At 41.1% G+C, this 12,650-nt stretch overlaps 1 protein-coding gene across 4 annotated transcripts in view; it reads left to right on the top strand.

The window, feature by feature from the left end:
* Positions 1-12,650, top strand: part of MARK1 (microtubule affinity regulating kinase 1) — a 110,573-nt gene that overhangs the window by 44,680 nt on the left and 53,243 nt on the right. For all 4 annotated transcript variants that reach the window (XM_024219283.2, XM_024219282.2, XM_024219281.2 and 1 more), the window contains exons 2-3: positions 4,541-4,744; positions 5,457-5,510. In XM_024219283.2, coding sequence (XP_024075051.1) covers positions 4,541-4,744; positions 5,457-5,510 — 258 coding nt within the window. The remainder of the gene's footprint in view (positions 1-4,540; positions 4,745-5,456; positions 5,511-12,650) is intronic.

The following is a 12,650-nucleotide window of genomic DNA, read 5'->3' as shown; positions in this document are numbered from 1 at the left end:
TAGCCTGCCTGCCTTAACTGGTTCTAGCAGGTTCCTGATTACTCTAGTGCAGCCCCTGCTCTGGTCACTCAGGGAACAGAAAACTACTCATCCAGTGACCAGTATATTTGCCCTCTACCAGACTCCTGTACCCCTCTGGTCTGGGTCTATCACACAGGTCATACACCTACCCAAAACCTCATGCCACCAGAGAAGACCGGAGCCTCCATTCTATGAATGTCTGTCAGGCCATAGCTTTCTATCTGAAAAGGATGAGACCCTTCAGGAGTTCTCTGTGACTTAGTTTTTATTGGTGAACGGAGTAAAAGGGAATCAAGCAGTCTCCTCACAGACTTTCTGAATGGATTTCAGGTTGCATTATACTTTGCTGTGAGATCTTGGAGACTCTTTCACTTAAGAGTATGAGGGCCCACTTGACCAGAGCCCAGCCTGACTCAATGACTTCTTTTCAGGGTATTCCACCTCCTGGAGTTCTGTAGAGTGGCAACATTGGGGCTCTATGCATATCTTTACTAGACATTACACCCTGGTACAAGCTTCTTTAGCAGAAGCATCCATTGTCACAGCGATTCTGCAGTGGGTGGTGCAGCTTGGTTCACTGCACCCTTTTCCTCAATGAATACTGATTAGGACTACAGTGGAAATATGCATAGGGTGATGTGTTGTCTGTTTTAGACTGTGGTCCTACATCATTTGTATGATGCTGATGTACGATTAATAACTGCTTTCCCTGCAAAATCTGGATGAAATGACATGTCCCATGAAGAAATCGCCACTCTGCGTATTGTCTGTTCATCTACTACTCCAGCAGGTGTCTTTAAATCCCTACTCAAGGTGCACTTATCCCATTATGCCTATGGAAATTAACTCGTAATGTCTAGTTGGATGGCCACTCGTATTTCTGACAGCTGTTTATACATTACAGCTATAACAAACTTTTATCTGACACTGTCTAGTTGTAGATGGTAAATGTAGAATGTAACCATACGTTCAAATCACTGCTCTCCCTTTCTCCCCCAGTCTCTGTTTATACTTGCATCTCGTCTTGAGTTAGTAAGAGATGATTCCAGACAAGAAAAGTTGAAAATTTGCTTGTACAGCATCTAGCACTTGGGTACAACTGTAATATAATGAGGAAAAATCTTAAAATCCTCTTTCTGCAGCCTTTTCGTGATGTGTGCATAATTTTTACTTAGTCTCTTCTTAACTGTATGTAAAAACATCAAGAAAGACCTGCTTACCTGCATGTGCTAGAAGAAACTTTTTGAAGTTTTTGGCCTAGTCTGAGAGTCTATTTCCAAGTCTAATGGAAACATGTGTACTTTAAAAACATGTAATTAAATAAAAATAACATGCTACCATTTTATTAGACAAATGAACATCTTCTGTCTTGTATATGCAACCTAAACATTACAGAATTGTGTTGGCGTATGAGAACTTGAAAGTAATATTGACTATAAACAAAGTAAAAGAAATTAGTGTATTTTTACTATGCAAGTTAGTGCAAAAATTAAATGATATACTTCTAAAGCTACACCCTCAATCATTTTTAATAATTTATGGTGGTGGTAGTGACATAAGTTATTTTTCTTTTAAATGATTGACCTGGCAGCGTCCTTTTCCTTTTTCAAGGGGACTGAGGCACACACAATTAGGCTTGTTGCAATTTACTTATACTAATGAAGGGCTTGAAGTACTATTCAAAAAGCAGTTTTAAATAATCCAAATTATGCAGCACTTTTACCCTTCATAGATTTTAAGCCCAGAAGGGAATGTTATGATCTGCTTTGTGCTCCTGCGTATTATACACCTTAGAACGTCTTGCTTTAATTTTTGCATCAAGCACAGTAACTTCTGGTTGAAACTAGGGCGTTTCTCTTACATACTCAGTCTTGATTTAGACTTCATGATGGATAATCCGCTGCTTTCCTTGGTAAATTGCTCCATGGTTAATTACTCTGACTGTTAAAAATGTGCACATTGTTTTCACTTTGAATTTGTCAACTTCCAGACATTGGTTTTTGTTATGCTTTTGTTTGCTAGATTAAAGAGCCCACTGCTATGAGATACCTTTCTCCCTGTGTCGGGGCTTAGACTGTGATCAAATCACAGATTGAGCTTCTTAAAGTCCCTCGTTGTAAGGCATCTTTTCTGGAATTTGAATGATTTTTGTAGGTCTTTTTTTAGTCATTTCAGATTTTTCAAAGTCCATTTTAAAGTGTGGACAGCAGAACTGGACACAGGTTTCCACTAGTAGTCTCACTAATGCAGTATACAGAGGTAATACCAACTCCCTACTTTCACTTAGTGCACTTGTTCAGACTTGTCATTTCTGGGATTAACAGCACCTCTGCCCCCTCTGTTATCCTCCCCCAGAGCGCCCATTTAGGTCTGAGGCCTCCAGCTGTCACCTCTCTAAGGGCTTGTCTTCACTACCCAGGAGATAGATGCTGCTGCAATCCATGTCTAGTGAAGACCCGCTAAATAGACAGCAGAGCAGTCTCTGGTCAACTCCAGTACTCCAGGCAAGTTGACCGGAGAACATCTCCCGTTGACGCAGCACACTGAAGATACTGGGGTAAGTCGACCTAAGCTATGTAGTGTAACTTAGGTCGACTTAGGGCTTGTCTTCACTACCAGGGTAAGGGCAGAGACCCACATCCCTCTCCCTCTACACTGATGGATGTAGTCTTGGAGTCCCCCTTCAGTTCTTTTTGACTCTCCCAGCAGGTCTGACCTTAGTCCAGCATCTGCGGCTTGTGCTCTCTCGAAGGACAATTGACACTGTTTACTGGTGACCAGCCAGCTTTCACAAAACATAGTACATTTTGAAGACAAAGTGGTTACAGAGAAAACCTAATAAAACAGTTTGCATGCCGGTTACACTTACCAAGTGTCACCCGCCTTCCACATGGAGATCCTGGCAGTTTCCGGTCCTTCAGATCCTTCCAGCAGGGTTTTGCCCTTTTGGTTACAATTTCATATCTGTTTACATCGACTCTTTATAGCAAAAGCCCTTTCTTTGTCTGTTGGGCATCTTGAACCTGGTTGAAATCATTATATACAATTCTGCCCAGGAGGTGGTACTTCTTTGCAGTTGTTTACCACTCCCACTGATCTGGGCTCAGGAGGGAGTTTAGTAATCCTCCCCCATACAGCTAGAATACAATCCCTAGCTCACAAATGTAAACATATAACATTTACAGATGCACAAGTTGGTGAATAATCCTACAGACCATATTGTCTTGTGCATCTCAGTGTAGCTGTCATTTGAAGTTTCCATGCTTCCAAGGTCTCACATCCGTCCCACATACATCCAAGGATCTTGCCCCTGTTAGTCACCTATCACAGTGGGAACTCATTTCAGTTGGTTATCAACCAGGACCTGTAGGTCCTCTTCAGTCTCTGCTTTACAGAATACAGGCCCACATTCTCAGCTAAACTTACTACATGGGCAGAGACTATAGAAATAATGTAATGGCATTCCTTACCTCGAACACTACATTCAGCTTGCTAGCACTCTGGCTTATAACACAAGAAGGGAATACAAAAGGCATAAGGGACCATATTTTCAAGTTGGGACCTCCTCAGCCCAGATGTAATTTGTGCAGATATAAACGCTTGCATGTTTTTTTTGAGGGACAGTTTGTTGCGCTTTGAGGTGGGAGGAAGTGATGTCGTATGTGCAACACCTGGAAGTGATGTCGTATGTACAAGTGATGTCGTATGTGCAACACCTGGAAGCAGAGGTAACCATTTGAAGGCTGAGATATGGAGACACTGTAGGATCACGCTACTGATTTTCACAGTAGAACAGTGGTACTGTTACTGGTGGTCAGCACAGCCTTTTTATTTCTGTGTTTTGGTGACTTATTAGCAATGGACTTAATAGATGTGGGAATATTTTTTTGATAGAAAACAGTCCATTTTATTAAAACTAGGGTGCTGATAACTTCAGAATTTTTTTTCTAGAGAAAGTGTGGAAGTAAAAGTTATGAAAGTAAAAATATTCTTGGAGCAAAGTTGGCTTTTAAGATTTTATTCTCCTTCATCTCAAGTACAGTTTTACTGGAAACCTTTTCAGACAAATGATAAATCCATTTTTCTTGCAATTTGCAAAAATATACTTTTTATTCATAACTTCCAGGAAAATAAGGGTGACTGTTTAAAGATGAAAGTACTTTTATATTTTAAGGGCTCAAGGATGCTTACATAAAGATTTGATAATTAACAAATACACACTATATCACAATTTGTTCTGTTTTAATAGCATACTTTCATATTTGAAGGAAAAATGTGTATGCTTGTTTTTGAGGAGTCTAAATATCGCTCTTGCTTACATGTAGAAGCAGTTCTAGTGCGCCTCTGAATTTCTTTCTTGATGCATAAATCAAACTTCACCTAGTGGCAACAAATCTGCTTAAGCTACAGTTGAAAGTTATTGATCAAGTTTTTTAAAAATTGGGGACTCAGATTTTTACTCTTAAAGTATTTTGTAACTGTTTAAAACCTGTGTGCTTTTGTTTTGTTTCCTTTATAGCATACCTCCGTGGATGGATACGCTGAACCACATGTCCAACCCACCAAATCGAGTAGCAGACAAAACATCCCCCGGTGTAGAAACTCAATTACATCTACAAATGAAGAACACCCTCACATTGGAAATTATCGCTTACTAAAAACAATAGGAAAAGGAAATTTTGCCAAAGTGAAGCTAGCAAGACATGTTCTTACTGGAAGAGAAGTAAGCTTTTTGAGTATGGCTAATGAAGTATTTTGTATTGCCTTCATGTGTAGTCTTCTAATAAATGTTCCTAACATTGTTTCCAACTGCATCCTTGGTTATTGAGACTTGTTTAATATTGCAAAATATAATGCAATGAAAATTGAACCAGTTGCAGTATATGTGAAGATAGAATTTTCATTTCTGTACTGAAAATTCTTTTCTGAAAACCTTCAGGAACAAATAATAATAATTAATAAACAACCTAACTTCTGACTTAAAACTATACAGCCTCTCCAAAAAAGAAAGTTTTCAGAAAAGACTTTTCAGTACAGAAATGAAAATTCTTTCTGCCCTTTTCTCTTCCCTCCTCCCTCCCAGCCTCTCCCTCCCCCCACCCTGAAAAAAATTCAGGCACCTCCAAAAGAAAATGAAAATATCTTGTTGTTGGGATTTCATCTGTGTTTCTGTGCAATGTTACATTTTCCACAGTGCTGGCAGGAATGTAAAACTGACTGTATGCTACTGAAGCTGCAATGGAAAGTGATAAAGCACAGTTGGATTCTTATTAAGAAATTCTGCTAGATGGAGTGGAAGATAGATTGGCAAATGTGCCCATTGTACGCGCACTTTTATAGCTGTTTATGCACATTAGATATGCAGTGTGTTTAGCTACTAACATGCACATTTTTGTCAGAGCTTACAAGTTTAGTAATAACTGTTTTTCCCCTAGGTTGCTGTGAAAATAATAGATAAAACCCAGCTAAATCCTACCAGCCTACAAAAGGTAAGAATTGAACCTTTGTAATTTTGTAAACAATTGAACTGTGCTGCCAAGGAAAGTAAAGATGATTTTTTTGACCCCTTTATATCAAAAATCAGAAATCTTTGGTTGTGCTGACTATTGCGTGTATGCTGCTGAGGCATAAAGTGGTGTCTTGCTATCCTAGCTGTATCCGGATTCCCAATTGTGCTGACAATAGTTTTTGTACATGGTTCTTAGTTGCTCACTTCTCCCCTCATCTCCCTCTTTTTCCCCCCTCCCCTCCCTCCAGCAGGTTTTGTTTTGCCAGGTCTGAAAACTGTCATTTGAAGTTTTGCTACCAATCAAACGTAGGATAATTCTATATAAAAATGTCTATCTTCTCACTTAAAATCTAGGGAACAGTAGTTTTCCCTAATTTAACTTGTCCTGTTGGATTTTCCATAATAATGAAACACATTTTGAGGAGTCAGAGTTAGTAAGGCTTAATTGACTTGAAGCTCTGTTTGAAATGTACACAATTTTATTAAAAATATTTGTTACTCAAGGGATTCTTGTCAATTACTTTGCTTATATATAATCTCACAGAAATTACTTAAGTGGTTACAGAAACTGCTGGTTTGTTTCTGGCTTCCTGTTTCTCTGGTTAGTACAAACTATTCATAAATCCCTTATAGGCCATCCATATTGTTGTGATAACTGTATTGACCCATCATGGGCAAATACAACTCAGAGTTTCTCTGATTTTCAGTGAAGAGTTGATTTAAAAAAAAAAAAAAATTAAAAAAATAAAAGTAGGTGCATGACAGATCATTTGTCCTAAATTTTGACCGTTTTCCATTGTTTCTTTAAGGTTTAAGTTCACCCAAATATGGAAAATCCATACAAAAGCCCTCTATCCTTCCTAATTAAGTTCCATAGTAGATTGGAACAGCCATATGGGGAGCTTCTATACCCCCACAAAGGTAATCTTCATGCTAATGCCACTTAGGCTAGCTAAGAAGGGACCATTTGGGGTGTGCCTCACTGCCTGTTGCTGGGGTGAATTTAGCTCTCTCACCCTTGTTTAGTTCCTCATAGAAAGCTTAGTTATTTAGCCTTTGTGTTGGGATGGATGAATTTAGTGAGAAGAGGGGATAAAAAATTAGTAGAAGGCAAGAGATGCACTCTGAAAACACTTATGCTGATTAGCTAGTGTTTTGTGAAAATGCCAGCCTACTCAAAATCTTTTCTAGTTGTCTTCTCTTCCTGTCCTTTTAAATAGAATTTGTGGCTGAGGCATGTGAAAATTTGCCCAATAGCTTGTTAGTTGTTACATTCTGAAATGAAAGCATTTGCACAGGGTTTTAACAAAAAACAAAACAAAGTAAGTGCCCTTTTTGACTAAAACAATTGTTGAACAATCATTTTGGAGGAAATATTTGTGTTTTTCACCTTAGTTCTACTTTTCAAGACTGTCCTTTCTATTCACATGGCCAAAAATTTTCGGAAGAAAGGGGGATGGCACCTGGACTCGAAGCAATGAATGAAGACATTTAGTTCCCTCAAGATCAGGGTGGCGGCAATCCTTGCCTCCGTAATTCCATCGTCAGCCTCACAGGGCTGCTTTGCGGCTCTTGACCTGCAAGATACTTAGTGAACAAATATTTTATCTAACACTATATCCGAAAAACTCCAGGAACTGCTAGAGGTAGTGATGAGCTGTAAATAATCTGTCTAATGTTAATATTAACGTAGATGAGACATGCACCCAAATAATGAAAATATATGCAGTTTATCTATGTGAGGTTGACCTCTAACTGGTTTGAGAGAGAAGGTGATGTTTTCATTTGAAACTGTTGGTCGTTGCCACAATTGTTTTTGTCCTGCTTAATTGTTGTTGCCACAATTGTTTTTTCCATTATGCTAGTGTCTAGAGGCTAGGGCCCCATTTTGCTAGTCACTGTAAAACCATATAACAGATAGTCCATGCCCTGAAGAAATCACAATCTAAGTGACATGCATCCGAAGAAGTGGGTATTCACCCACGAAAGCTCATGCTCCTATACGTCTGTTAGTCTATAAGGTGCCACAGGACTCTTTGCTGCTTTTACAGATCCAGACTAACACGGATATTTTAGTCATGATTACTTTAAACTGACAGCAGGACATCCATGAGGAGGTATCAGAAAGGCTGAGATTTTTAGTTGGGACAGGCAGAGACAGGCCCGAAGTGGAGAGTTAGATTTACCAGTCAGTATAGACATGAAAGCTGAATTTGTGTTTGTGGATTAGATTGCCCAGAGATAATATGTAGAGGAAGAAGAGGAGACCAGGGATGGAGCCCTGTGAGATCCCCACAAAGGTGGAGGGGGTAGTGAGCAGGACCATCTCCGAATGACACACTAAAGTTTTAAGTGATGTACGCTGGCAGGAGAGGACTGTAACTAAAGCAGAGGGATGACAAGTTGTTAAAAAGAACAATATAGTGGTTGACATCAGATGCAGCCAACAGGCCAAGAAAGATGCAAATAGAGTACTTGTTCTGGGTTTTGGCTGGGAGGAAGTTGTTAAATACTTTGATAGCTAGAGCACAAGGGGTGGAAGATGGTTTGGGGAGAGTCTAGGATGGAATTGTCTTGGAGAAACTTCAGATGGCAGTTTTAGGCAGCACATTCAATGAAATTCAAGATGAAAAGAGAGGTGGGGTGGTCCACGTGGGATCAAGGGTGGGATTTTTTAGGATGGAAGAGACTAAAGTTTGGTCTGCGCTACAAAGTTAAAACAACAAGGAGTCCGATGGCACCTTAAAGACTAACAGATTTATTTGGGCATAAGCTTTCGTGGGTTAAAAAAAAAAAAAATGAAAGTTTATGCCCAAATAAATCTGTTAGTCTTTAGTGTGCCACCGGACTCCTTGTTGTTTTTGTGGATACAGACTAACACGGCTACCCCCGATACTTGACTACAAAGTTAGGTTGTGATATGGCAGCTTAAGTCGACCTCATTATGTTAGTGTACACACTATAGCCTTGCTCCCACTGATGTAAGTCATACTACACCGACATTATAACTCCACCTCCATAAGAGGCGTAGGGCTTATGTCGGTGTATTTAATGTGACTCGGTGTCTATATAGACACCGCGTCACACTTACATCAATTGTTGCTGTCATTCTTGTCAATTTCACGGCTCTGTGCTGGAGCCATGAAATTGACAAGAAAGCTGCACTGTCAATGGGGTGGGTGGGGCTCCTGGGCTCCCTGAACCCAGTCAGGCTGCTCCCACACGGCTCCCAGCTCTCCCGGCTCCTACCCTGCTCCCAGGCTGACTGCTCCGGCTCCCATCCCGGCTGCTACCCAGAGACTTCCCATTCCAGGCGGCGGGGACCCCAGAGCCCAGTGGGGCAGTTGGGCTCTCGGTGATGGGGAGCTTCGTGGAGCTGAGAGCCCAGTGTGACAGGTTCGGTCACAGAGACCCCTTGGGACTCTCACCTGACGTGCTGAGACTACCATTGAGCCCGTTTTCTCTGCCAGTTTGGGCCTCCAGAACACTGCCTTGTTGAGCCAGACACGCCATTCTGCTCCAACACAGACCCAGGGTCAGAACCGCGCGCCCCAAAGCTGCAGACTTAACTGAAAACAGCTTAAGAAGTGCTCCTGTCTCCAGCACCCAGACACCCAACTCCCAATGGGATCCAAACTCCAAATAAATCTGTTTTACCCTGTATAAAGCTTATATGCATAACACTGATAGAGAGATATGCGCAGCTGTTTGCTTCCGCGATGTTACTTACTTACTCTGAGTCAATTAATAAGCAAAAGTGATTTTATTAAATATAAAAAGTAGGATTTAAGTGGTTCCAAGTAATAACAGACAGAACAAGTAAGTTACCAAGCAAAATAAAGCAAAATGCGCAAGTCTAAGCCTAATACATTAAGAAACTGAATACTGGTAAATCTCACCCTCAAAGATGTTCCAATAAGCTGCTTTCACAGACTAGACTCCTTTCTAGTCTAGGCCCAGTCCTTTCCCCTGGTACAGTCCTTGTTCCAGCTCAGGTGGTTGCTAGGGGATTTCTCATGACTGCAGCCTTTGTTCTGTTCCATCCCCTTATATAGCTTTGGCACAAGGCAGGAATCTTTTGTCTCTCTGGGTCCCCACCCCTCCTTCTAAATGGAAAAGCACCAGGTTTAAGATGGATTCCAGTACCAGGTGACATGGTCACATGTCCTGGGAGAACCCCAAGCCTTCATTCTTCCTGGTCTGACTCACAGGAAGGTTTGCCAGTAAACAGAGCCATTTACAACCAATTGTCCTAGTTTATTGGAGCCATCAAGATTCTAAACCACCATTAATGGCCCACACTTTGCATAATTACAATAGGACCTCAGAGTTATATTTCTTATTTTTAGTTTTAGATACAAGAATGATACATTTATACAAATGGGATGACCACACTCAGTAGATTATAAGCTTTGTAATGATATTTTACAAGGGACCTTTTGCATGAAGCATATTCCACTTACATTATATTCACACTCATTAGCATATTTTCATAGAATCCTATGGAGTGCAACGTCACACCCAGGCTCTCAGCCCCCCACACTGCCCCTCTTAAGTTGGTAGAAGCACTCCTGGTGAGGACACGCATCACCAACAGAAGGAGGGTAGTGTAGATGTGAATTTATGTTTCTAGTGTAGACGTGCCCCAAATCATGCTTGAATTGTCATGGGAAGGAACCTGAGGAGAGGAAGAGGTTAAGGATAAGGTTAAGGGAGGGATGAGTGTAGGGTGAGAGATTAGGCGACAAGATGGAACGGGGTGAATGGGTGTCAAGGCTGTATCCCCACTTTGAACTTTAGGGTACAAATGTAGGGGCCTGCATGAAAACTTCTAAGCTTAACTACCAGCTTAGCTCTGGTCCCGCTGCCACCATTCCCACTGGATTCCCTCCCTGGGAAGCCTTGAGAAACCTCTCACCAATTCCCTGGTGAATACAGATCCAAACTCCTTGGATCTTAAACAAGGAGAAATTGACCCTTCCCCCCTCCTTCCTTTCACCAACTCCTGGTGAATATAGATCCAAACCCCCTTGGATCTTAAAACAAGGAGAAATCAATCTGGTTCTTAAAAAGAAGGCTTTTAATTAAAGAAAAAGGTAAAAATCATCTCTGTAAAATCAGTATGGAAAATAACTTTACAGGGTAATCAAACTTAAAGAGCTCAGAGGACCCCCCTCTGTCTTAGGTTCAAAGTACAGCAAACAAAGATAAACACTCTGGTAAAAGGTACATTTACAAGTTGAGAAAACAAAGTAAAACTAAGACGCCTTGCCTGGCTTTTTTACTTACAAGTTTGAAATATAAGAGACTTGTTTAGAAAGATGGGGAGAACCTGGATTGATGTCTGGTCCCTCTCAGTCCCAAGAGCGAACAACCCCTTAAACAAAGGGCACAAAACAAAAGCCTTTCCCCCCCCCAAGATTTGAAAGTATCTTGTCCCCTTATTGGTCCTTAGGGTCAGGTGTCAGCCAGGTTACCCGAGCTTCTTAACCCTTTACAGGTAAAAGGATTTGGAGTCTCTGTACACAGGAGAGCTTTTACCCTTCCCTTTATAGTTATGACAGTGGGATAGGTGGAGGAGTTAGAGGAAGAGAGGAGATGAGGGTCATCTGCATCAGTGATGTGGGGAGGAGGAGAAAGTGGTAGGAGGGAAAGGGAAGGAGAGTGGGAAGATCACACCAATCTTGTCATTTTTCTCTTTGAAAAAGTCAGCAAAATTTTCTACAGAAAGAAGTAGGGAGAGGATTTGAGCAAGGGGTCACATAGCAAATAGGTGGCTGGAATTGTGGGAGCCAGTCAGGGTGGAGAAGAAGTAGAGTTGCTTGGCTGGGTAAATGGCAGAATTGGAAGAAGAGAACAATTTGTAGTGGAGGAAGTCAGCATTGTCATGAGACTTCTGTCAAAAGAAATTACACAGTCTCACATAGATTTATTTTGGTTTCTGGAATTTGTTTAGCACAACATTCCAAGAAATCTCTTGTTTTCTTGGAGTTCAATCCTGAGTGGTCCTGAATACCCTTGATTCCCATTGAAATCTGTGGGAGTTGAGGGTGCTCAGCACTTTGCAGAATCAAGCCCTTAGAAGGTTTCACTTCTGTTGCTTTTTCGCTTAGTAAAGCCAGCTGGTAAAGTGAGACCTGATGAAGTTAAAAGAAGATCTAAAGGTCAAACTTCAGATACTTACCAATGCCTGTTTCCCAATAAAACTTTTACTATGTCCTGAGGAAGATTAGGAAAGCTGTTTGATTAATAAAAATTATTCTGACATTCAGCTTTGGTATTGGGGGATTCTGTACAAAGGAAATACTGGTACAAAAATTAGGATGTCTGAGAACTTTTTTTTTTTTTATTCTTAATTCTTGTGCTTCAAATGTGAGAACTTTGTATCTGACTTGTTCGCAGATGACTAACAAACTTGATTATTTTGCTTGGGGAAAATCATGTCTCTCCCAGAAGTGTACTAGCTGTGACCTACTTGAATGCAATTACTCTCTAAAAGCCTGTTTGACCAGTCATACTCCCCATCTAAGTGTCAGTACTGGAAGCTAATAAACTTCCTGTGGCTCAGATCTTAGTTCATTGGTTGTTTTTACCCTCCCTGTTTTTTTTAAATCCACTCTCTTTTGGGGATGGGGAGGAAGAAACTCCAATTTTTATAAAATGAAACCTAAAATACATACTGAGAGAGTAACTTCACAAGCATATTTATTCTTCAGACATAGACATGTTGTCCAAAATGGAAAACGTGTAGTTCTGTAGGGAAAACACACTAACACAACATTAGTCTCTCCAGTCTAGATAAACTTGACTAATTGAGGGTATGTCTACACTGCAATTAGACACCCGTAGCTGGCCCATGCTAGGTGGCTCGGACTTGCAGAGTAAGGGGCCGCTTAATTGTGGTGTAAACGTTTGGGCTGTGTGGAGTAGGGTTACCATACGTCCGGTTTTTCCCGGACATGTCCGGCTTTTTGGTAATCAAATCCCCGTCCTGGGGGAATTGCCAAAAAGCCGAACATGTCCGGGAAAAATACCGGCCGGGCACTTCCCCTCCCGGGCTCCAGCTGCTCTGCTCCTCCCCTGACTCTTCGGCTCTGTTTAAGAGCCGAGCTGCCCGAGC

Source organism: Terrapene carolina, unplaced genomic scaffold, assembly GCF_002925995.2.
Source record: "Terrapene carolina triunguis isolate 2854851 unplaced genomic scaffold, T_m_triunguis-2.0 Scaffold262, whole genome shotgun sequence".
In the NCBI taxonomy this organism is placed as follows: domain Eukaryota; kingdom Metazoa; phylum Chordata; order Testudines; family Emydidae; genus Terrapene; species Terrapene triunguis.
This window is presented reverse-complemented; position numbering and strand designations above follow the sequence as displayed.